Here is a 25,977-nt window from a genome sequence, read left to right on the forward strand (position 1 = left end):
GTTCAGTGACTGCATGACTGAAGGTCTTTCCAGTTCTGTGACTGCATGTCTGAAGGTCTTTCCAGTTCAGTGACTGCATGACTGAAGGTCTATCCAGTTTCAGTGGACTGCATGAACTTTGAAGGTCCTTTTTTCCAGTTCAGGTCACTGCCAATGATGAATGTCTTTTCCAGTTCAGTTGACTTGAATGGACGAAGGTCCTTCCAGTTTCAGTGACTGCATGGACTGAAGTCTTTCCAGTTCAAGTGACTCTGCATTGGACTGGAAAGGTCTGTCCAGTTTTTCATGACTGCATGACTGAAGGTCTATCCAGTTCAGTGACTGCATGAATGAAGGTCTTTCCAGTTCAGTCACTGCATGATTGAAGGTTTTTCCAGTTCAGTCACTGCATGATTGAAGGTCCTTCCAGATCAGTGACTGCATGACTGAAGGTCCTTCCAGATCAGTGACTACATGTCTGAAGGTCATTCCAGTCCAGTCACTGCATCGCCCACAGTTATCCTCTCAAGTCATGAAGTTGCCGTAACATCATCAATCGAAATTCGATCGACCCTTATGGAGACGTGAGCAATGACCCCATCTTCTTCCTCTTCCTCTGAAAGTTCATTTTCATTCTGGAAAGTCGCTCTGGGGATGTGCAGTGCTTGTCCTTAGACGACTGGGCGACTGGTTGGTATTCTTTTGTGTTCTTCTGGTGGTTATAGTCGCTATTAGAATGTACGTGGTTCTTCTGAAGGAACTCGTATTTGGTTTTTTTGACACTGGAGGCAATGCTTGTACTCATACACACATATGTATATATTATTTCATATATTGTATTATATAAAATAAAATACTTTTATACATGTATATATGATATATATTTCTATACATTGGATATATATTTTATTATGAAATGATTTTATATAAAATAAAATACTTTTATACATAAATAAATTCTTCTGTCAAAACGGGATACGTCTCGAGTATAAAAGGCCCCATTAAAACACTCTGGTTTAGATATTGTCCTTAACTTTAAACCAGTGTTTTATTGTTTAAATATATATTGTTTCATGTATATGAATACTCATTAAACTATGATAGTGTTTCGGATTCAATATCTAACAAGGCCATGGATTGCATTTAAGATTAACTATTTAAATTTTCCCTCTTCAAGCCATTTATAATTCAGTCTTCATTTTTTCCTTAGAAATTTAGTCGTTCATTTTTTCCTTAGAAATTTAGTCGTTGTTTTTTTTTATTGTGGATGCATCTACTTTGATGATTGTATGAACATACAGTTGTGGCGTTTAATTGTCATTTCACTTACCTCTGATTGTAGAGGTAATTGCTATGAATAAGGATGTATTTTCTTTGCAAGCAGCGCTTCTCGTTCTCGTCCTTATTGTATTTTGCCATGGGTGCATTTCGTATGATTGTACGGATATTGACTGTGATTGTGATGGTATTTTAGTTGTATTTGCATTAAAATATCGTCTGCACGCTTCTATTGCAGGATTGTAGGTATATTTGGAGTATCTGTTGAGTAATGTATACAACGATTGTACGTGTTGCTGTTTTGATTGTAGTTCATTTTGCCGTAGATGCAGGGGTGATGGTTGCCGAGATTGTATGTGTTGGTGTTATGTTAGAGCATCTGTGACGCCATTTTTAACAGCTACGAATCAATCAGTCATTCGTTGTAGGTGAATTTGAGATATATGTGAGCGTGAACTCCTCTGTCTTTGCAAATGTTTTCAAGTAGGTGTTATCGTCTGCCGATGCAACGTAAAAGGTTCAGCAGTTATTCAGATTGAGCTCTCAAAGGTGCGGATTTCCCCGACGTCCTCAGCGTGGCATCCCTGGGCACCTTTGTCAGTCCGCGTGCTTGCGTGCTCGCATAGTGTCTCGTCAAGAATTGGAAAATAAAATGGCATGAGATCATTATTAGACGTTGTGTGGAATATCTGTCTCTCCCTCGATGATTGCAAAGCCTTTCTTCTCTCACTGACACTTTCCTTGATTATAGAACTCTCTCTCTCTCTCTCTCTCTCTCTCTCTCTCTCTCTCTCTCTCTCTCTTCATGGGGCAGCTAGGGGGATGGATATCAGAATGTGGTCATAGCTGAAGGGGAAGTAGGTCCGATGAATGAAAGTATGAAAAGGCAGTTTGGGTGGTTTTACTCTTAATAAGGTAAATTCATCGCTTTTTTCCTTTTTTTCCTTTTTTTTATCTTCTACTGTCTTGAGTTTTTTTTTTTTTTTTTTTTTTTTTTTTTTTTTTTTTTTTTTTTTTTTTTTTTTTTTTTTTTTTTTCATTATCTCCTACTGTCTTGAGTTTCTTTCTACCGCTATTATCATTTAGATCATCTTTAATATTATTATTGTTGTTGTTTTGCCACTCTTATACTGATCGGGTTGTTATTATTATTATTATTATCATCATCGTCATCTTCTACAGTCTTGAGGTTATTTCTACTGCTATTGTTATTTAAATAATCCTCATATTATCATTACTCCTCATACTGCTTCTATTAGTAATTCCGTTATTTGTATTACCAAAAATTATTATTATTATTATTATTATTATTATTATTATTATTATTATTATTATTATTATTGTAGTGAGTCCTCTGTTCTTCTTATTGCATTCTTCTTAGTTGTTGTTATTATGATTATTATTACCGATCAGGTCAGCATCCTCGGGTATGGTCACTACTTAGATGGGTGACCACAAGGAAGTGCCCTCATTCCAAACGTCTGTATAAGTACAGAGATTAAAGTCTATATATAAACTTTTTCTGTATAACCACAGAGATTAAAGTCTATATAATGATTTCATGTATAGCCAGAGATTAAAGTCTATATAAGTATTTCCTGTATAACCCCAGAGATTAAAGTCTACAAACTTTTCCTGTATAACCACAGAGATTAAAGTCTGTAAACTTTTCCTGTATAACCACAGAGATTAAAGTCTGTAAACTTTTCCTGTATAACCACAGAGATTAAAGTCTGTAAGTTTTCCCTGTATAACCACAGAGATTAAAGTCTGTAAACTTTTCCTGTATAACCACAGAGATTAAAGTCTATTAACTTTTCCTGTATAACCACAGAGATTAAAGTCTATTAACTTTTCCTGTATAACCACAGAGATTAAAGTCTTATTAACTTTTCCTGTAAAACCACAGAGATTGTGAGTTTTCCCCTGTATAACCACAGAGATTCAAGTCTACATACGACGCTCGACAGTGACTCTTAATAGACAAAAAGCTTTCTCCAAATCAGTATGCAGGTGGGCACACATGTCCGTGTACTAGGCAAGTCATTTATTAATTCGTTTCATTAAACAAAGCTCTCTCTCACTCTCTCTATCAAGTTTCAGAGCTTTTATTGAGTAGTTGAGGGAAGTTTGTTTGGTTTTGAGTTATGGATTTTTTTTATTTTGATTTTTTTTAATGCCTGGACTTGAGGTTCTTCGGCCGTTTAAGTGGCGCTGTGGAATTCGCTAATTGTTCGCGTTGTTTAGCCATTGCATTTTTTTTTTTTTACTGGCGGGGTGCTCTCTCTCTCTCTCTCTCTCTCTCTCTCTCTCTCTCTCTCTCTCTCTGGCGCACATACATACTTATTTAAATAAAAGTGTTCGTGTTTATATTGAATGAAATCTCTCTCTCTCTCTCTCTCTCTCTCTCTCTCTCTCTCTCTCTCTCTCTCTCTCTCTCTCTCTCTCTCTCTCTCTCTCTCTCTCTTACACATTTATATATATATAAATATATATATATATATATATATATATATATATATATATATATATATGTGTGTGTGTGTTTAGTGGTGTGTGTGTGTGTGTGTGTGTGTCTTTGTGTGTTTAAATTTTTTAAAAATTACGAATCTCTCTCTCTCTCTCTCTCTCTCTCTCTCTCTCTCTCTCTCTCTCTCTCTCTCTCTCTCTCTCTCTCTCTCTCTCTCTCTTCGCGGGTCATTGTCGTTGCTTCGGTTTTCAACCTGTGTTGTTCTTAGGACAAGTCTAGAATGGCAGTTTATGGTAATACCTCAACGCCCCGGAGGTACGGACGAGACACTGTCTCTTTCTCAACCTCTCTTGACCTGTCATTAATGGTTCCCCAAAACTCTCTCGACACCTGTACCGATGACACCCCCTGGGAGGCGTGGCGCTGACGATAAAAGGCGTGTCATGTAATAGAGAGGAATTGTATGTGTATGGAAGCGTTTGTAGTCAGCGTTTGGTCGAAGACATCTTTCCAGGATCGTAGACGTCTCGTCTCCGAGTCGCGACGCAGCCCCCGAGAGGGCTGGATTGCCCTCAGCTGTTTTTGGGGCGAACTTACGTAGATGGTCTCTCTCTTTCTCTCTCTCTCTCTCTCTCTCTCTCTCTCTCCTGGAGGTGGGTGAAGCGGCAGCAGCAGCAGCAGCAGCATGATGCCCACGTACCCCCGAGCCTGTACTACCTCCCCCCTCCCCCCGTGATTCCCCATTCTAGTATCGGTGCCCCCGTCAGTCTCCGTGTATCCGTGCGTGCGTCTACATGGACTCCACGATGTCTCTTGTGATTATTCGCGAACTGGGATCTGGATGCGTTTGTGGACTGGATTATGGGAATCTGGAAAAAGCTGGAAGCCCATAAGGGAGGATGGGGGTTAATGTGTGACGCCATTGGCCTCGAGGAGGCAAAGACGTTAATTATTGCACTCTGAGAAAGAGCTGATGTTATTGGCACATCGCTCGAGAGAGGCGTACCTGGCCGAGTGGTGGACCTGCTTTCGTTGCATATATATTGCTTTGTGAATAGAAGACCTCTTTCGTTTGTGAATGACGATCCAGTGTGCTTTTGTGGATTGTGCTTGCGGCCGAAGGATGATGGGAGAAGCCTGTTTGTTTTGCTTGTGATTGGGATGTAAGAAGAAGAAGTTTGGCGCGTCTCAGACGTCCCTTTTGTGGATGTCAGGGGCGTTCATGGAAATGCAGAGTGCAAAACAAGAGCTACTGTTTATCCCAGTATAGCCTCTTCCCCCTACCCCCTTCCCCATCTCTTACCCTAGTACCCATGCCCATACCCTGTCCCTCGTAAGACACCCACCATCAAATGGTTTTGTGTTTTAAGACTGTCTGCAGGACCTAAACTTTTGAATTGTAACATTTATCCGTTTGCCTACCTTGTGAATTCGCGTGACATATCCCATTATATAAAAAATCTTTTTTGGCCATGAATTCTTTTATGTCGCCTTTGAATGACGGTCCGTCTTTTGTGCCTTTTGAAACAATATGTTTTTTATGTGTCTTGTTATTACTATAATAATATATATCTCCTTTTTTTCATCTCCAACATCTCTGTACTTTTTCCCGGAATACGACCGAAGTTGAAATCTGGTGTTGCTTTGTTTTATGTTCCAGTGTGAATATGGCTTTTGTGGAATCGTTTCTGTTTAATTAATTATTTTTATACAATGTCAGTTTATTTACCCAATAATTTGCACGATGCTTTTTTTGTACCTTCAAGTTCCAAATCACAAATGCTTCATATTAGATTACCTATACCTTATAGTAAGTAACAGTAAGTACAGAATATAAACAAAAAAGTCTCTCTCTCTCTCTCTCTCTCTCTCTCTCTCTCTCATCTCTCTCTCTCTCTATATATATATATATATATATATATATATATATATATAGATAGATAGATAGATGATAGATAGATAGATAGATATATGTATTACACATATAACACATACCCATTTAATTTGAAAGTGTTTTCATCATTGTTCCTTGTGAACTATTTTCATTTTTATAGTTCTAAGCAAAGTGAACATAAAGTTCTTTCCCATTTGAGGTTTGTTTTGCCCTGGTGCTTGCTCGTGCAAGATCGCTTGATTGCGTGCAAAAGGCTGCTTATTGTGGGCGGGGGAAGTGGACGGGTTGATACTGATAGGAACCTGATAACTAGCCAGTGTGACGCCATCAGAGTTTTATGGATTGAATTTTTTTTTTTTTTTTTTTTATTAAAGACTAGCCAACCGAGACGTGCCAACTCGTGTCCTTCGCTAGCCCAGGCTTGAATAAAGGAAAGCATGGGGAAAGAAAAGGAAGGAGAGAGGGGGTAATTTTGAGGTCGAAGGAAGTTGTAGACTCTATAGACACGCCTTTGAAAGTAAGGAAGGTTATAGGAATGGAGGTAAACTGAATTACTACTTGGAGAAGTTGGTTAAACATTAAAGTCCCGTTTCAGTAAGAAAAGTTGATGGTGATGGAGATGAGTTCTGTTTTATTTATTTATTTGTTAGGGCGTCCCAGCAGCGTTGAAGGTTACCACTATATAAATACCCCCCACCCCCAGAAGTTTCTAAGTCTCGAATATCTCATTGTTTTGGCTGTTAAAAAGTGGGTTTTGCTGACGATGCCTGGTCGTACGTAACCTTGGTGGATCTGCTTGCCTGAAAACCAAGCTGAAGATGTTTACAAATGATATCAGAGGTGACATTTGTGTCGGCATATTCTGATGCAGCGAGTTCAGATCTCTCTCTCTCTCTCTATGTATATAAGTCTCTTGATGTTCTGTCAATATACTTAACCTATTTGTCCCAGAGGCAGAACTTTTCTATCCCCTAGTTTATTGCCTACTTGAGAAATTCATTGTGATCAGCGAAGTATAGGGGTGTCAGCCATGAGATGTCGGCTGCCTCTGGCATATATAAGCTCGCTTGAACGTCCGTCGGGTAGGGTGTGGGGCTCGCAACCTCACTTCCAAAACTAAATCATTCCTGGAAACCGTATGAGCAGCATCTGTCTTTCTTATTGATGCATATCAGATATGGGTATAAGAGGTTACTTGCAGAGTGCCTTACTTAGGCCCCTAGCTGCAACCTCCTTTCATTCCCTTTACTGTGCCTCCGTTCGTATTCTCTTTCTCTCCGTCTTACCTTTCTCCTGTTACACCTTTCACACCTCTTTTCATTGACCATTTCACACATTTCACAGTCAGCGCTGAATGACCCCGATAGGTCCCAGCGGTCGACCTTTTTGGCCTAAATGCTGTACTGTATTCCAATAGTTAGTCTGTCCAGCGCAGAGGGCGTTGGTCTGTCTGTAGCCAAATGGAGTGAGAGATATGCCCCCCCCAAACCTCTTCCATTGTCAGGAGGTGGCAATATTGTTTCAGATCCAATGGCAGAGGGGGCGTCGCTCGCTCTTCCGAGCTTAAAATCCTCGTGTAGATAGACACACTTCCTCGCCTACTAATTAGCTGAGCCCCACGATACCCTTCTTTTAAGATTCCCGGAGACATCTGAGGATCATCTTGAAATCAAAGCACTCGCTGCCGATGCGCTGAGGGAGAAGAAGAATACTTATGCAGAGGTGGGAGTTTTGGGACTGAGAAACAGGGTTGTGGTTTTTTGTGTTTCCTCGATAGTTTTTATTATTATTATTGTTATTGTTGTAGTATGCAGGCGTGGTTTTGAAATTTCTTTGTAATATAGTAGTTTTGATCGGATATCATTTATTACGGAAAAATATATATTACATACTTACGCCTTAAATCCTGTGAAAAATCAAACATACAACTTCATTCCTGTATTTTTTTTAATGCACAGTTGCTTATTGTATCGTAGGCGCATATACATAAATATATGGCAGCGTATACGAAAATAAGGAAATGAAAAATGCCGTGTATCAATGCATTGTCATTTTTTAGTAAGTCTTTGGCGTCTCTTGGTAAGCAGTGCCACAAAGTCTTTAAGTTGTGTAGTTTAGTTTAAGACTTAAATACTCGCAGGTCACATATTAGTTGTGTGTCCACTGCTGGATCGTCATCCTCAAGAGAGAGAGAGAGAGAGAGAGAGAGAGAGAGAGAGAGAGAGAGAGAGAGAGAGAGAGAGAGAGAGAGAGAGTCTTTAGGCAAGGAATAGGGTTGCGATGCCATGAATTGTACGCGAATTTCTGCGAGTGTAGAGAATAGGGAAATGGTCCCCCGCCCCCGGGGGGAGGGTAGGAGGAACCTCCTTAGGGCAGGGGGCAGGCAGTAAAGGGGGGGGGATGTCCCCCGTGGGCGGGAGAAGGGTTGGGGGGGGAATGGGGGGTTGAGGAAGGAGGTCGCAATCCAGCTGTGGACCGGAGGCGTTAGGAGTTACTTATAAGGAGCGGTGCTATGATGTCCGGCCACCCTCGGCGATATTTTGCTCCTTATAGCTTATCTCCCAAGGATCTCCGAAGTCCTCACGAAGGAGATAAGCCCCCAGGGGGCAATTCCCCCCCTGCCCGACATTTTCGGCGAAAGAAAATTCGCTGTCGGGATTGTTGGCGTTCCCGAGGGCCGTGTTGGAGAGCATATGGTGGTGGTTGGAGGACTCTCTCTCTCTCTCTCTCTCTCTCTCTCTCTCTCTCTCTCTCTCTCTCTCTAACTACTCCCAGATGGAAGCTACGTGAAATGATTTTCGTCGATGTTATCAGCCTCCCTCTCTCTCTCTCATCTTCCTTTTTATTTTTCACTTATTCCCCTCTTTCCCCCAATCCACAAATATCATTCATTTATCATCGCAAGAACGAAAGATCGACTCGGAAATGTCATTAACTGATCGATCGCGTCTGCTGAAACTGGCGTCACATGGAAATGTAAGTAAGCGGGATTATCTTCTGCTACCGTATCTTATCGGGATGATCTCCAGCCGTTTCCTGTCAATACTCTCTTTCCTCCGTCCGTCTGCTGTTTTGAGATCTATCACTCCATCGCTCGTTCCCTTGGAGAAGAAGAAGAGCTACCTGTGGACGAACTACCCTGAAGTAGTTTCCTGCAGGTGTAATTGGGCGATTAGAGCCTCGTTAGTTTCGAGTTCCCGCGGGTTTACCGCCCGGTGAATTATTCATGAGTTTGAGGACTCGAGAGGAGGCGATGGTCAGACTCGGAGTGGTTCTTTGCCATTCTTTCAGCTTCTTGCTGGAAGCTCAGTTGGTTTTGTTTAAACGAAAGTCTCCTCCTTATGAATATAGGACATTGAATCGAATGATTACTTTCACTTTTAATTTTTATAAGTTAGTTTTTATTTTTATCATTTTTATGACCTTTCTATGAAATTATTGCTTTTAATATTACCTAATTAGTAATTCGAAGTCTTAATTTCGAATGTATGGGTGTTCTCAAAGGCGTAACAATACTGATGTCATTGCTGAGGCGAGTGGCAGGTTTTATTTATTGAAATTTTATCTTTTTGTTTATTTAAGCATTTTAGTAGTTTCACAGTCTTTGATCTTTAAAACTAATGACCTCTAGAGGTATTAAAACGATCAATGACTGAATTATTTTACCAGTTCGAATTTTGACAGAAGTCCAAAACCAATGAAGTGATTTTCATTCACTTATGGATTTTATTAGTTCAGTCGTCCCTATTAGATCTTTGAAAGATATTTTTCTCATGAACTGTTAATTCCCCACTTGAAACTTTTCTAAACTCTTATAAATATTAGAACAAATTTTTGTCACTTCAGAATTTTCACGAAAGTGCAAAATCAATGTGGTGATTTCCCATTATCTCTGTTGGCAAGTCAAATTCCAGAGGTCCACAACAGCTCTCTGAATTTTGACAAACATACAAAACCAGTGTGGTGGAATTCCCATCATCTCTGTTGGTCCAGAGGTCCACAACAGCTCTCTGAATTTTGACAAACATACAAAACCAGTGTGGTGGATTTCCCATCATCTCTGTTGGTCCAGAGGTCCACATCAGCCCCCCTTCTCCCGTGCTCACCTTACCACACTTACGAGTCCCCTCAGCGCTAGGTCCTGTCCTGACGTAGGAGGTCAGCTTGATCCAAACCAACCAACCTGGAATTAATCTCCTCCTCCCCACTGCGAAGTTGCACATCGATTCAGCTTAATTGGAATCTTGGTGTTGCATAGCTGCAGTGTCTGCAGTGTGGGTGCTTGGGTGCAATCACGTCTCAAGATTTTTTTTTTTTTTTTTTTTTTTTTTTTTTTTTTTTTTTTTTGTGTTATAGGATCATAGGATTTTTTATCTTTTGGAAAAATCTAATATTCTTAAAGTAATGAATTTCATTTTCCTGTGGCAAGAATTTATTTTGGTTGAAAAAAATTTAATATTCTTGTTCAGAGTAATGACAGTTTGGCATAGCTGTAACAGTGTCTATGATGGCCTTTCTTTTAATAATAATAATAATAATAATAATAATAATAATAATGATAATAATAATAAATAGTTGACTGAGTACAAGTTTTCTCTATGGTTGTTAATACCATTTTCTTAAAATGTCAACTCAAGATGATATTAAAAAAACAGTGAGATAAATTGCCAGAATTATATATATATATATATATATATATATATATATATATATATATATATATATATATATATATTATATATATATATATGTATAGTGTGTGTGTATGTATTTAAGAGATCTTTCATGGCTGTGCCAGCTTACGTTACCAACTGGTTAATAATAATAATAATAATAATAATAATAATAATAATAATAATGTGTGGAATCTTACCTTGTAATTTTCAATTGAAGATTCCAAAGAGTTGAGCATAGGTAGTGATTACTGGGATCTCTCTCTCTCTCTCTTCTCAGGGATAAGTTAAAAGGTGTGTTCATGTACTTTTCATACTTGTACAATTTCCTAAGTGTGTTGTGGGTAGGTGAGGGGAGGGGTGTTTCAACGACAATGTTCTTCAGATCTAAGAATTGTCATTTAGTGTACTACCTCATTTTTGTTTTAGTTTTTGTGTTTGTCCTCTTGTGATTTTAATTATTCTTTATTCTCTCCCTTACGAGAAGAAAAGGTATGATACAAAGCTTTATTTTGTTCACGGGAAATATGGAGTTCCATAACTTTGTGATAAAATATGCAACTTCATATTGGTAAACATCTATGTTTGCAATAGACTGTAATGTGAGTTACTGATTGAAAAGGAATATGAAAATGTGATCTGCTTTGGTTACAGTGATTTCACAAGAACGCTAGACATGGCCAGTATCGTTGCGGCTTATCAAAAACCATGAAAGCATAATGTCTTCTTTTGAGGAGGCAATGTGGACATATTTGTGTAAAAAATTTAGAACACCTTGTCTCAGGCAGGGTGCTGACCTTACATTTATCAAAACGGAAGTGAATGTTGCAGTTGATGGAAAGGAATAGCAGCGGGTGATAATGTGAGTGCAGACTACTTTGGATTACTGACAAGGGCAGGACTAACCTGTTAGATGAAGGTATCTGAATGGCTCTCCAAACTCAGGAAGGGGGGTGGGGGAGGTGGAGGGAGGAGTGTTGGAGATGTATCGGGAGGAAAAGGAAAAAAAAGGTTTGACGGCGATTTCGAAGAGACCCTGCAGGCATCTTCGATCAGCACCCCTATTCTTCTGCACTCCACTAGTCATTTGCTGAATCCGCCCATCAGCGTAGGAAGGGGAAACAAAAAATGCCCCAGGACAGCTGCCTCCGTCAGCACGCCTGTCCTCCCTCATTCCTGCGGCAGCAGGAAGCTCGGGAAGGACATTGGCGAGAGTCGATCCCCATCGTCCGATGCTGTTTCCTTTCACGGTGGCCTTAGAGACCACGAGTTCTCCAGTGGGTACTCCTTCCAGCGGGATGCTGCATTGCGGCATAGCATCAGCAGTAGCAATAGGAGTAGCAACCGAAGCACCACCTTAAGCCAGAGCAGTTGCAACTCTGTCTCTTACGTGCCTGACAGACCTCTTGGTGTTAATGCAAGAAAAATTGATTCAGGTAATTCCAGGATTCCTATGCCAGTGCAGAGTGCCTCCGAAGGGGTCAACACAAAGAGTTGTGTTTTGAGAAGCTTCAGCCAGAGTACGAAAAGCTTTGTAACGAGCGGAAGCCAAGATAGGGGAGATACCACGACACTGAAGAGGAGTGCTAGTGTTGCGAAGAGCAGTGGTTTGACTCGGCCAACCGGAGGCTTTGGTGAAGATAGACGAAGGACCATCACCACCCAGTCCTTCAGAAGGAAAGATCCCTCCCCTAGTGGGATCAGAGGTGTTCCCTTTGATAGCCACATGGAGTCTGTGAAGGAAGAAAGCACTCTAAAGAAGACTGCCAAAGATCGCTCCTCTCTCCGAAATCCCTCGGCAGACAAGAAGTTTTCTCAGAAGGAAGGAGAGAGGGATAAAACCAAGAGGAAAGATTCCCTTTCATCATCATTTCGATTCTTCAGGAAACCAGAAACCATTCCCATCAAAAGAACTAGTGATAACAATAAGAGGGAGGTGCCCCCAAGAATGAACAGCTTCAGTTCATCCCATGGGCCTCAGCAAACAAAAACAACTGCTGCTCTTAATCCAAGAATTCAGCCTCCATCAAAACCATCATGTGAGAAAAGTATATTTGGGAGAGGTAGACCTAATACTGTGACTGAAGGGTCTCTTGGGAAATCCAAAGTAACTCCAGATCTTAATTCTTCAGTACAGAGGCATCGATCGTTCCGTGTTCTGCGACCAATAAATATACCGCCTTTGCAATCCAACGCAAACGCACAGAAAACTCGGGTGTCGACAAGAAACTCAAAACTTCCAAGAATCCAACAGACCCTCTGGGGAAGATGACTAACGAGAAAACCTTGAAAAAGCAGAAGCCAAAAGTTGCTGCTAAGTGCAAATGCACAGTTACAAGCTATTGCATGCACTGCAGAGATGAGAAGGACAGAGCGAAGGAGCACAATCAGTCCTCCCAGAGGACAGAAAACAAACCCAGAACAGTAGTGCCAGTTGGAAAGTCTGACTCAAAGATCCCACTTTCTTGTAAAGAGCAAGAAAAGAAAGAGGATAAGGACACGAACGGAGAATCCCACAACAAAGAGCGAAGGCCATCCGTGCGTACGTTGCTGGAGACCTACGGCCAACTTCAAAATGCCCGGCGTGTTGGCGAACCAGTGGCGCAAAGACCCACGGCGCTATACATTCCCGTAGAGAAAACCCAGGACACGTTAAATGACAGAAAGAAAAAAGATATTAAGAAGTATCTCCTGGAATATGACGAACCCGGAATACCTATATCGGTCATCCAAGAAAATGGGGATGATACAAAGGCCAAAGCTCCCACCCTACCCAAAAAGCGAACATTATCTCCGAATGGCAATCAGTTGAGTAATAAGTCACATAAAGCCTCGTGTCCTCTGGCAAATCATTCGTATGGGAAAGTTCAAAGGAATTCACCTTCGAGGAAGCCTATTCATAAAGGACAGATGTCTGCCAGACAGGGTCAGAACGGTCTAGAATTCATTATGCTACATAAATCTCAAGAGAACTACCAATACGTGTATTCTGGCTATGGTGATAGGTCTCCTGGGATATATAGTGTAGACTACCCCTCCCCTCTGCTGGGAGATTTTGAAGATGACCCCCTAGAAGAGGTCATGAGAGCGTTAGAGGAGAAGACGAGACCAACTTTCAGACAAAATGTTGAAAAAGATGAGTCCAGTGAGGATGATTTTGCGTACTTGGACGATTTTGACGTCCCGAGTAGAGTACCGCCAGTCACTAAGAAGACAAGGTACTGCATCGTTCACAAATTTGCCTTAATTTTATTCTTACAGAAGTGCAAAAATTTTAGTATTTATGTATTTATAATTTTTAAAACTTATACATTTTTACAATTACTATGTAAGTATGTATACTGTATGTAGTACAGTATGTATGTATGTATGTACGTGCACTTCCTTCATAGATATACACTTAGGCATTGTATCAGTCTTAATAATACAGAGGTTTGCAAAGCTGTACTGATGGTAGCTTTTTCACTCTCTTTGGCACAGGGGCGATGATGACAGCTTGGGGTGCGGGCTGAGCTACCTGCCATCCACTGGATCATCTTCATCGGGGGTGTTGCAGTCAGCTACGCCGCCCCCTCCACCCTCCAACATGAGCAGTGGATGTGGTTTGCCCACGACGACTACACCCTCAATCATCAACTCCCATCATCCTCCAGCCTTGCCCCCTCACAGACCGCACTCGTATCTTCCGCACCACATGGGCATTTCACAGGTATCGTACCCGTTTTTCACAGATATCGTACCCGCATTTCACAAGTATCGTACCCGTTTTTCCTCTGTCTCTCTGTTTACTTGGGTCCAGTGTTATAACTGCCTGCCACTTTGCATTCTTTGCTTTGTTTACATAGTATTTACATTAAGAAATGTGGGTGGTAATTCATTAATAACAATTTTTATTACCATCTCAAAGACTTAGAGAAAAGATTTTGGGTCAAAAATATAATCTTGGTTACCTTGAAGTATCAGTCTGTACGCGCATTGATTTTTCTGTGCAGAAAGTGGATATTGCTGTAAAAAAATTAAGACTAGTCAGGCCTTAGTAGTGTACGTATAATTCATTTAATTTTTATTTGATCAAAAGGTTCTCTCATTGACATATATAAAATAATTAATTGCACACTTTAAGAAGTACAGGTAGTCCTCTAGTTACGATTCATAACTTGTAGGCAGCCTAGTCTGCACTATATAATCTATACATATATGTACTGTACAGTACCTTTAATTCTTATTTATTTTCTGTCCTCAAGTGATAGAATGCCTCTTTTTCACCACACCACCAGCAAGAGCACATAGTCATTTTGAAGACATGCTGATTTGACACAAATTTGCATTTTAAAGTTTAAAACAGACAAAAATCACACACTATCAGTATTGCCATTGTAACTTCGAAATAGTATTGTAATTGGTATCACCGTCAAAACTTCAAAATATTGCAACTCAAGGACTACCTATAGTCGTATTGAAATTTGAGCCCATTTTCATAATGTGGATTATTGAACTGAACTGGGTTGTTAAAATATAAATTTGCCAGGTGTAAATGTGTTCCATAATTGCTTAATGGGTTAAGAGTAGAAACCCAAAGGCTTCATGGAAATGAAGAGTTGGAATGGAGAGGTGGATCCTATTATTAAGTGTCTTGCAGGTGATTATTCAAGTACGATTTCCGAGAGGGACCCCCATCAGTAGAAATAATTAAAAACACCTATGAAATATTTGTGGCCTAGATTTCTTTTGTTTGAGTGTGAACACAAACAACTATGGATTATTGCTTAAGTGTTTTTTTGTGTCAAGGATGTCTTATACTGTATAGTCTCTTGTATTATTTTATCTATTGTAATTCTAGGAAAATGGGGGAGGAGGTGGTGGGGGCAGTAGTGGTGGAGGGAGTGGGGGAAGTGGGAGCAGTATAGTGTCGGGCCAGCGTGTTGGATCGCCCGAACGGCCCGAGAAGAGCATAAAAGTCCACGTGAATTCCACCTTCAACATAGTCAAATTTGGCGACGGAACGGATGTCAAGGTGAGTTTGCTATCGTTACTGGTGTACCTGTAGTCTAGATTTGTTTCATTCTTGTGTATGCTTCCTTAGGATCAAATTCATTCTGATGTTTCTCCTATAGGGTCATACCACTCATAAGATTCTCGTATTCTTGAATAACGAGTCCGTAGTCGTAAATCCTTGTAAAGTTTGACAGTCATAGCACAGATGATTATTTGTATTCCTTATTTTTCACTGAGAAAAAGCCCAGTGAGCAATCTCTGAATCATTTTTCTATTCAGAACTGAGCTTATGAATTATGTCGTTGATAGCATGTTACTGTGTCATTAACAACCCTCCCTTTTTCTCTCCCAAGGAACCAAGCATTAAGGTAACGGTATCACTGTACTTAATGTCATGTGGTGTTCATTGTCATATTTATTTGGTTGGGTAAGGCTTATTTTTCATTTTGAGCATTTGAAAGTCGTATGTGAAGAACGTGTCTGCATTCGCTTGTTCCCACTCTATTTTTAGCTCTCTAATGGTGATGTCCTTCATTGTTTTCCCTTTTTTTTATTTTATTTTTGTTTAGGGATGTCAAGTTTTGACTTAAGTAGTCTGAGTTTCTTGCAACACCAGCATCTTGTTCTGAGCAATGCAGAAGGGGTAATTGCATGGCTACCATGATCATGAGTTCTTTTGCTCTGATTAAAAAAAAAAAATCAGGAATTGCTTGTCAAGGAATACACAGAAATGTGATGGACACAGGGTTTTTGTACTTTTAATAGAATATTAACATTTTCATAGAATATTAACATCTATCAAGTATTTTGACATCCAATTTACGCAGTGAATAACCTTGCGGGATGCACTAATTATATATCTGTTGGTTAACATTTCACAAGAAGTCATTTTGTCTTCTAATATCTAGTGCGGTATGAATAATGCTGCATTGTAACGTGTGCTTTCTGTCCATTACCCATTGTTTATTATGAAGGAAGAGGCAGTGCGAGTTCCTTCAATCTTTTATTGACTCGTGTATTCCTTGGTAAGCATCCTGCTGCCTGTATTAAATCGGGGGAAAGTAGTGGAAGGTATTTTTTTTTTTTTCTTGTCCTCTCTGTAAACGTGGTTCTTTTCACCTTGATTTTTTCTTGCCTGATGTTCTTTTAAACTTACTATACTACTGTAATTTATGGATTTTTCTATTGTAGGGTTGGTTTTAGTTGGAAAACAAGGAACGCGTGAAATTAAAAAGCCATAAATTCTGGTGTTGATTATACAGGAGTGGTGTTTTTTATATTTTATGTAGTGCTAGTTTAAGTAGGGTTTTTGTGCATAGCGTCTTTTACGCCATATATTAGATGGTGGTTTTGTGTATTAAACTTCATCTCAACACTTTTTTTTTCATAGATAAGCGTACTGAAATGCTTTCTATATAAAATTTAGCCCTATCCTTTGTAAAGGTCTTTTGTTTTATTGTAATGTGATTAAATGAGAACTTAAGGAAATTTATATGTTTAACATTGTCATATACAGATGCCTGTCATATGTATGAACTAGAACATTACTTTTTTCCTTAAAGTAAACTTGAAGATAAGCCTTGAATTAAATTTTGGATTTAAGTATGCAAAATTTTAATTATTGCTTTGGTTATCATTTAAAATATATCTTAAAATGAATTATGCAGAAAATTTGACATTTGTTTGCCCATTTTCAAGCGCACTAGTGAAATGTTTTATTTAGATTTTGATTCTTTCAGTAAGATCTCCCAAGTTTCTTAAATTTTTATTTGTTACATGTTGAACGTAAGCACTCAAATAAAAAGCGAGGAGAAAGTACATAGTCAGCTATAATGGTACTGAGTAGATATTGAGACAGCAGACAAAGAATATTGAAACTTCTCGGAAAATCGTTAGGAAAGGTTGCACATGAGAACTACTGGGTAAGGCGGGAATTCAGACAGAATGTGTATAAGGCAGAGCAGAAGGGAGGGAACTTCTTACATGTATGACCCCAGGGGGGGATTACCAAATCTTGAAGATGACAATGATGATAATCCCCAGATATGGAACTGTTCCTCCTTACAAATTAAGTATCATTTACAGAGGTCTTTTTCTTCTTGAGATTAAAAGACTGTATTTGCCTAAACAATTGATTAATTGATAAGCTAGCATTATAGTGGTAGAGTTTGTTGTCTCTCTTGAGTTGTAGTTTAGAAGATTAGGGATGCATTATTAGTACTACATAAATGTATGATTAATAATGTGTCAAGATCAGTTATGTCTTTCAGTCTTAAATTTATATTAAATTAGATTTTTCTTGATAATTTAGTTGGGATGGTACTGTTAATTTTTTGACATATTAAGAATTTAAATAACTAATGGTATTCTGTTAGGAAGTTGTGACTTGCGAGGATTATAGAAACATAACTAAAGTTAGGTGTAGCATTAATTGTACAGTATACTCTGCGTAAATATATTAAAAGAGTATTGTAAAGCCGCAGGCAGTTCGCTTATGGGATTTCCCCATTTTCATTGGTTTGTAAGTAAAAGAATCCTAAAGCAAAAATCTTGCATGTACATAATAAAGCATACATATTGTTCGGCTGCTCAGTGCTCATTATATTTGGGCCTAAACGATGCCGTTGTATTGGTAAACGTAAACATTAAATTTTAAGTGCTCTTGTAAATCTGTGTGAAGGCTGTTTGTGTGTTTGTATGTTTTGGGTGATAAGTACTTACTGGAAAATCATTGAAATGGTGGTGTTTCACAGTAGTAGCTTTAATTACGTGTCTGCATTTGAATCAGAGTGAACTAGGTATGTTCATTTTGATTTGTGTCCCAAATCAGAAGTCAGCCAACCTAAGGGAGATATGTAAACTTTTAAAACCTGTATTTATTGTATACATTTATTTTCTAGGTCTTTTTTTTATTTTTTTTTCTTGTTAGGCTATTGTGAGATCCTTAGCTGTTTATGTTAATGGGATCTGTCCTTCCAATAGTTGCAACATTCAAGGCAGTGCTGTATATCATGTAGTGCAGGGGAGCCAGCAAAAATTAAATAAGATTTTTGGGACCTTATACCAGATTTGAGAAAGGCATATCAGTAAAATTTTGCTTATACGTATTGAATGGTAGGGATTTTTATGCATAGGTGATCTAACACTTCGTTAGTTGCATTAGGCATTGCTTCACGTAATAAACCTGTGTATTTTCAAAATGTTCATTCATCACTTTCATGTAGAAACCTATTTTGTACTTGGTGCTGGATTTATAGTTGCTATTACTGTGTTGTCTATGGATATTAGTAACTGGGTCATTAAGCTTTTCAAGTTCTTACAAGATTTTGTGAACCCTATTTATCGTTATTCTTAAGTAATATTAAATACTATACAGTAGCACATTGGTTTGATGTACATATATACAAATATATTAGATTTAATTACAGAATACGTACAAGTTCTTCCACATATAACATCCCTGAATACACAGTAGTACTGGGTACATTTTCGTTTTTCATGTACGTACAGGCAGTCCCTGGTTATCGGCAGACTCGGTTATCAGCGATCCGGTTTTATGGGGCTTGTCTAGCGCTATAAAATTGGCAATTTATGGCACCATAACGAGCCGAGTTCCGCTTATAGGGCCGATAACCGGTTATCGGCACCATAAGCGCTATTATGGCACCATAACGAGCCGAGTTCTGGTTAACAGTGGTTTTTGCTTATCAGCACACCCCCAGGAAAGGAACCCCCGCTGATAACCGGGGGACTACCTGTACTTGAATGAACATTCACAAAAAGTATTAATTCACTGGTGCTGGATATGTGTTCGTTCTCTATCTTTAATCGTTAAAAGATGATTTGGTCATGAAACAATAGATTCTGGTGTTGTATGCACAATGCTTCTGTAGAAAGCATGTCATGAATGTCATCCTTTTACTCATAAACTTGATTTGTCAGCAAATGTATGTGATCGTTTGCTTCTGCCACTTGTTTGTGAACATTGTGGTGTCAAGAATTAGTCAGTGATACCACGAAGGCTAAGATTCAGGGCCAGTCCATAGAAAAAGTGTGCATAAGTTTTCTTCTCATTTTCATCACCCAGGTAAGTGTGAGTGGGTGAAATTGCACACAAGTGAATCTTAGGCTCACCCACAATGTGCTCAGTAAAGTATTTACAATGCCGTACGTGTTAATTTCTAATCTAGACAAGACTTACAAAAATGTACTAGTTACTTATATAGTTTATGCTACATCATTTTTCTTATGAAGGTAACTACATCGAAGATTTTGAATTATGTAAAATACTCTGGAGATTGAGAAGTCTTCTCCCATTACGTATATTAGTGATGTAGGTTAGTGTTACTCGGAAATTCACTGGTGTACTGTGTATGACGAACAAATGGATTAGGTCCAGTTGACATGCCTCTCACTCTAAATATAATGCATAAGAAAAATAAATGTTCTCATTTTAAGGGATGGAGCGCAATTCAAAAAATGGCGTAGTCTGTCGCACGAACACAGTATAATTGAAAATTCAAATTGCTTTTGGTATGATTCTGCTGCATTTGACATTTGTGCGTCACAAAAACTTTGGAACAAATATGAAACGAGTGTAATTAGTTTTAATGTTTTGCAGGTCGCAACCCAAAATCAATCTGTTGGCTTCACATAGCTAACTCGACAGAAAAATTCTAAACCCAGTGCTGACAACAACACTCCAAACTTACTTTTTGTATACGTACATTAAAGCAAATTGCTACTGTATTTAAACATTCAGGTGGATTTTTTTGTGTTAATTTCTAAGGAGACTTTCCACATCATAGGGCCATCTTTCCTAGAAATTCTGTTTACTCTCAGCACTGCTTCACCTTGTGTGGGTCATATTTTTAGATTGGTTGCAGATTGACCTTTTCACTTGTACGTAATCATTTAGTCCCCACTCTTCTCATATCACCTTTTTCTCATCACTTGCTCGTTACCTTGGGTTTATGATACACAGGGTTAAGGTTCTCTGGTCTATATTGGTTTCCACTAGCATTGGTTTTGAAGGATTATGCATGGAGGGAGTATAGCCCTTGAAATGTCAGTTTACGGTACTCTAGGAGACTTACTGCGTCTGTGAAGTCACACGATATGTAATTAAAGAACAAGGTCGTTTTCTGGTTTATTAAGATGATCAATTTTTCTTATGTATATTATCTCTAAAACATTTCAGTCTTTTTATTGTAACATAGTATTGAGTCCATTAGTCAATTACCAAAGATTTGTTATTATGAAAGTTTGTTTTTGTAAATTATTTTAGGATAAATTATCACTTTCTGTGCATTGTTGGTCCTGAAAGACACTGTCTGATTATTAACAGTTTTTCCATGTTGACACAGAAAAACTCCAAAAACTAGGATGTTTATTGTGAATTTTAATTTTTCATGAGGGGTTCATGCAACAAAGAATGGGGATATGATTATACCATACTGTTACTGAATGTACAGTACTGAATCTATTAGTGTTTTCTGTAACTGTAGTTATCTCTCATGTGTGTCTGTGGGTATATGCCATACAGTATGACCACATACAGATAGTAAATAACGTCATATGTTTGGTTGTCAATAATACGAATGTCGAAAGAGTCTCCAAGACAGCTCATTTTTGTCTGTACTGTAATAATGATCACTGTACAAAGACATGATTAATGTGTGTTCTGGATATTTCATAGTTTGTATCTTGAAGGTGTGGTTATCATACTACTAGTTTGTTCTGTAAGTGTGTGGTTACCATATACTAAAAGTTAACAGACTTTTCAAACCATTAATAGCAGGGAAAGAAGTGAAAAGATTTAAGAAAAGTGAAACGTATGTAAATGCCTTGTTTGGAACTTGTTCATTTTCAGTATTTCTAGTTTATTGTAGAGAATTTTTATTTTCAAAAGTACTAACGGTCTTTAGCTATTACATTCTTCTATTGGTGCCTTCCTTTCACTCGGTTGCTAATCGGGATCTCGTTACAGGGAATCATAAGCGTAGTCATCAGCAGACAAGCGCCGGGCCCTCGCCAGTATGAAAGTATGTTCGCCATCAGATTGCGGAATACGATCACTGGAGAGGTCCATTGGCTGCACCAGGACCTTACAATGTATCAGGTATGTCTGTGGTTATTATTGCTAGAAAAGACATCAACAAATCCTAAGTCACTCCTCTAAAATTTAGCATGCATACGGTTCCTGCAAAAGATCTGGTCTGAAATGAGAGGTGAACATTAGGCCTACAGTAAACTTAAAGAAATTGGCCAGCTGCCTGGAGATTTGCTGTTTTACTCTTAATCCCTCCTGATTAGATCTTTCATCAGTCCCATTAAAAATTTTATATAGTCCCTGCAGAGCTTATTTTGTTTTAATTGTTTACCATGATGCAAGAGCAATGTTTGTTCAATTTTTCTCAGTATTTGTGAACAGCATAATTATTAGGGGCTAAAATGTTTTTGCTCTCCTTCACTTCTAGTATCCTGTAGTTTTATTTCATCTTATCATTTGCTTCATGTATGAGTGACCTTAGTTCAGGGTTATTTTTATCCTTGATTGAAGGTTTTGCATTTATAATCAAGACAGTGAACTATTGTAAATAAATGGTATAATCTTATATAAAATTTACCTTTTGGAGTATACATGTCACATACTTAGTAATAAATTTTTTTTTGTTCAAATAGTGGGGTGTGTTTCTCACATTTCTTTAGAATCTGGTGCATTTTAATTTGATAATCTAGTTCAGATTAGGTTCAAGAGCATGTACATTGCTCAGTATATACTACAGTTAATTCATTAAGTCGTAAGAAGTAAAGGTAATATTTGTTATATATTATCTTTACGTTTTAAGATCATCAAATCAATTTTAGGTAGAAGAAAAGTACCCAGATTATCATGGAGAGGAATGGAGATTTGAGCTACGAGTACGATACGTTCTTTCTGATCTCCACCAACTCTACGATAAGGACCGAAGTACCTTCTGTTACTATTATGAACAGGTAAATAAAGCATGCAGATTTATCTGACGACCAAAGTGAAAACTTTGACTTTTGAAAAATGAAAGAATGAACATGATTTGTAGTGGTATTGACCACAGTTTACTTCAGAACTGATATTTGTATAGACAATAAAGCTTATTCGATAGATTTCACGTAGTAATTTTTTTTTCCATCTTATAGAAGGATTTGTCAAGTACATCAAATTACAAGCTTGATTCTTTGGAGAAGTTGTCATAGTTAACCAAATTGGAAGACAGTGATATTTCATGCTTATGTATTTCACTTTTAACTTTAAGTGATAAAGATGAACAGTCATCTCATACTTTTTACATTGCCAGGTGAAAAATGACTACTTGGAAGATGAGGGAAGAGGAAATGAAGGTGTGGACCAAGACTCAGCTATTCAGTTGGCGTGCATAGAAATTAAACGGATGTTCAAAGTACGTAGTAGAGCATTGCCATGTTGTAATGAGAAAATTCTCTAAAATGTTCCCTGGTGGAAACTCATTTTACAGTATACTAGTATATGCTTGGCTACACTGTATGAGGTGTTTCCTATCGGTTAATTTTTTTTATTGCAGTTAAGTTTAATATATGTACTGATTATAGAAAGTTGACTCAAAGTAACAGTTTAGAAGTGGTGAAGATTATGTTGTAAAGGTATCAGTTAGTTTGTGTTTATGATTGTTCCATTATTCCTGTGAAAGTCTGTAAATGTCAGTTTATCAACAAACTTGTGTAAGATTGCTTTAATGACCCCTGTCTATAGTTGAATCATAGATATCAAATTTGTGAGCAAATTTATACTTGATAATTTTATTGCTCTAAGTTGCTGGTTGCTATGAGTACTATTCAGTTTGCACCACTAAGATTTGGGAATTGCTTGAGCCAAAAGTTCTATTATAGGTTTCAGAGATTTTGAAATATAGTTTAGGATTTACTGTTAAAATACAATCATTTCAGTTTATGGACTCTTTTAAAGAAAAATATCAGGATGTTTAAGTACATTATTATATTAGTATAGCTAAGGGCTACTACTCAGTTGTTTGGTTAAACTAATGATGATACAAATAATCTTCTCCAGGACATGAATGGCAGTACTTTGGAGAAGAAGTCCAACCTGGAGTACTTAGAGAAAGAAGTGGGCCTTCATAAATTTTTACCGTCGTCTATACTGAATACCGTTAAGTCTAAAACGCTACGAAAGTCTTTACAGCAACATTTCAAAAAGTACGGCCAGCTGTCTGAGTCTGAATGCCTCTTCAAGTTTTTAGAATTATTAGGCAAGAGCAGAAAGTACGACCAAGAATCATTCCGCTGTGCATTAGGGGTAAGTAAATGTTGTATGGAGTGTGTTGAGCTCGTACACTTCTCAGTTTTTATTTTTAGTATAATGTGCAGTTCCTATTTGTATTTATTACAATAATACTTTTGTGCTTTCCAGTCCGGCTGGTCTATACCAGTGACACTTCTGGTTGGTCCATCTGTAGGTATATCCTACACTACAGATTCTGCATCAAAAGTAAGTGTAAATGGACCCCACCTTTGGGCTGTCTAAATATATTTTGTAGACGTCAGAAACCTTAGATGAGTAGTTTAGAGTTTCAACTATAATGTTACTGTTCCATGACTCTATACGCTGTTTGATTTGATGTTCTTATTATCAGAAATGAATGGAATTCGATTCCTTAGTAATATTTGTATATTTTTTCAGCCTCACCACATGGCCAGTTTTGAGCAGGTACAAAGTGTCGAAACACTTACAACAGACTGTGATACGCATCGAAAAGCTCTTGTTCAGCTAAAGGTAAAAAACAAATTAATGGCCTGGTTTACTGCATGATGCATTCTCTCTGCTCAGTGTTGACTCCTTAGAGGGGAGAAATGGGGATGGTAGTTCCAGTATTGTTCCAACAATATAGCCTAATCAGAATTGAATTAAATGGTGTGAATTAAGAAAAAAATTCATTTTTATGCACCAGCTGTAATTCGTTTATTTTTCATGAGCATTTCGTCTGGTGCTTTCCACCTGGAAGCTCTTGAACTGGAAGTATTTCTAAAAACTAAATTCTGAATGCATCTTAAAGGAAATATGAAACGTAATCATTATCTTTTTTAATGTGTCCATCTTGAATCTGTGAACTTAGCTTGTATCTTTTCACTCATCAACCAGGTGGCTGGAACAGCAGAAGCACTTACTGTTACTTGCCCCAGCATAGCTGCGGCAGAGAGTCTTGCCGATCTGATTGATGGTTACTGCCGTCTTGTGAATAATACTAGAACATCCCTCTGGAATACTAAAGGTAAGACCTTTCTGTTCTTAAAGATCCCAGTTTTTTGTATGGGGTGGAAGTGTTTTTGTAAGTTTCAGTTTTTTCCATTAAACTGAAGTAGTATAGCATTTTTTTGTATCCATGATCACATATGTAGGACATACAAAAAATACAAAAATTTCATATATGTGGTCCTATATTTTCAAGGATGGCTGTAATTCCTAGATTGTCTTAGGACTTATCCTTATATAGTTTTGCCATGATTGAATAAGGTGATTAAGGTGTTATTCCAAAATTATTTGCCTCAGCTCTTCAAGTACAGAATTTTGAGCTTAGAACTGGTACTAGAATTAGGATAAGTAATAACCAAATAGTATTTTGTAGAAAATAGTCAATGTACATCAGGAATTACATTTTTATTTTCACAAAGCAATAATAATTTGAATCTTTCCATTGACAATTGTGTGTGTTGGATTTTAGTTCATAGAAAAGCTGATTGTGATATTCAACCTTTTTAATGCTCTTAATGTTACTTCCTTGAGTCGGTATGCTAGGGATGGTAAGTTGCTTTGGCCTATAGGACCATAAAGTCTTCATTGTTATATGAAACAGGTATTAGATCAAAGTCTGACAAAGTTAAGTGAACGACTATTGCTGTGGTCATGAAATTGACAAAGATTTGACTGAGAAGGCAGGATATTATTGTTGAAACATGAATTGAGCTATTATCTTTTCACATTCTGCTGCAGGCAAAAGTTTTACGTGGTGTTCAAGATTTCATGTCGTACAGTGACTGCTTGTGCTTATAGACTAACCCTAGGCTTTGTGTGGTGACATGGTTACAAGTTTTACATATTTGAGATATTAACATAGTATGTTTTAATTTCACTAGCATTGTGCTTTGCAGATTGTGTTGTGCTAACATTGCTAATATATTGTTGAGAGACTGGTTCCTGTGCTTACTGACATGTAACGTTTGCTAACTACAGGATGTAAGATATGCGTGTCACCCGGACGGTGTGGCTATTGTTAGAGAATTATCAAAAATTTCACACTGATCCCAATTTTTTTCTAATTCCACTTGTAAATTTGTCCTTAAAAAGAGCTCTTCTCTTTGTATATTGGTTTAAAGAAGCGTTTATTCCCACATATTGGTCCCAGTAAAAGTTGTTCCAGCAGGACATGGTGATGGTAAATGATATCTGTGGAGGAGAAAAAAATAGGCATAAATATCTTGACGTCAGGTTGCATTAGGATGACGTGTAGTGTTCGAGGATGATTTAAAAAAAAAAATTGCCATTGTCCTTTTTTTCTTTACAGATTTTATATACAATAAAAACAATAAATAGTGCAAAGGCAATACTACTAAATATTCATCAAAAAAGGAATTTATTTGGCTCCAAAATAGTACTAACA

The 25,977-nt window shown here is 38.0% G+C and overlaps 2 protein-coding genes across 9 annotated transcripts in view; both read left to right on the forward strand.

Annotated features, from left to right (window-relative positions):
- The window catches only part of LOC135205295 (uncharacterized), an 85,771-nt gene that overhangs the window by 40,881 nt on the left and 18,913 nt on the right, over nucleotides 1–25,977 (forward strand). For 4 of the 6 annotated variants that reach the window (XM_064235690.1, XM_064235687.1, XM_064235692.1 and 1 more), the window contains 10 exons: nucleotides 13,775–14,003; nucleotides 15,135–15,308; nucleotides 15,643–15,657; nucleotides 21,279–21,410; nucleotides 22,160–22,288; nucleotides 22,627–22,728; nucleotides 23,373–23,618; nucleotides 23,733–23,810; nucleotides 24,003–24,095; nucleotides 24,462–24,591. In XM_064235690.1, coding sequence (XP_064091760.1) covers nucleotides 13,775–14,003; nucleotides 15,135–15,308; nucleotides 15,643–15,657; nucleotides 21,279–21,410; nucleotides 22,160–22,288; nucleotides 22,627–22,728; nucleotides 23,373–23,618; nucleotides 23,733–23,810; nucleotides 24,003–24,095; nucleotides 24,462–24,591 — 1,328 coding nt within the window. The remainder of the gene's footprint in view (nucleotides 1–13,774; nucleotides 14,004–15,134; nucleotides 15,309–15,642; nucleotides 15,658–21,278; nucleotides 21,411–22,159; nucleotides 22,289–22,626; nucleotides 22,729–23,372; nucleotides 23,619–23,732; nucleotides 23,811–24,002; nucleotides 24,096–24,461; nucleotides 24,592–25,977) is intronic. The other 2 variants (XM_064235688.1, XM_064235693.1) reach the window with 1 other exon arrangement.
- Nucleotides 4,500–12,717, forward strand: LOC135205296 (uncharacterized). 3 transcript variants are annotated; one of them, XM_064235696.1, is made up of 2 exons: nucleotides 4,500–4,542; nucleotides 10,949–12,717. In XM_064235696.1, the coding sequence occupies exon 2, from the start codon at nucleotides 11,208–11,210 to the stop codon at nucleotides 12,564–12,566; it is 1,359 nt and encodes a 452-aa protein (XP_064091766.1). In that variant the 5' UTR covers nucleotides 4,500–4,542; nucleotides 10,949–11,207; the 3' UTR covers nucleotides 12,567–12,717. The 3 variants fall into 3 exon arrangements, with proteins under 3 accessions (XP_064091766.1, XP_064091764.1, XP_064091765.1); XM_064235694.1 differs by having other exon boundaries at nucleotides 4,503–4,542; nucleotides 10,782–12,717; XM_064235695.1 differs by having other exon boundaries at nucleotides 4,514–4,542; nucleotides 10,787–12,717.

Source organism: Macrobrachium nipponense, chromosome 49 (genome assembly GCF_015104395.2).
Source record: "Macrobrachium nipponense isolate FS-2020 chromosome 49, ASM1510439v2, whole genome shotgun sequence".
NCBI classification, from domain to species: Eukaryota; Metazoa; Arthropoda; class Malacostraca; order Decapoda; family Palaemonidae; genus Macrobrachium; species Macrobrachium nipponense.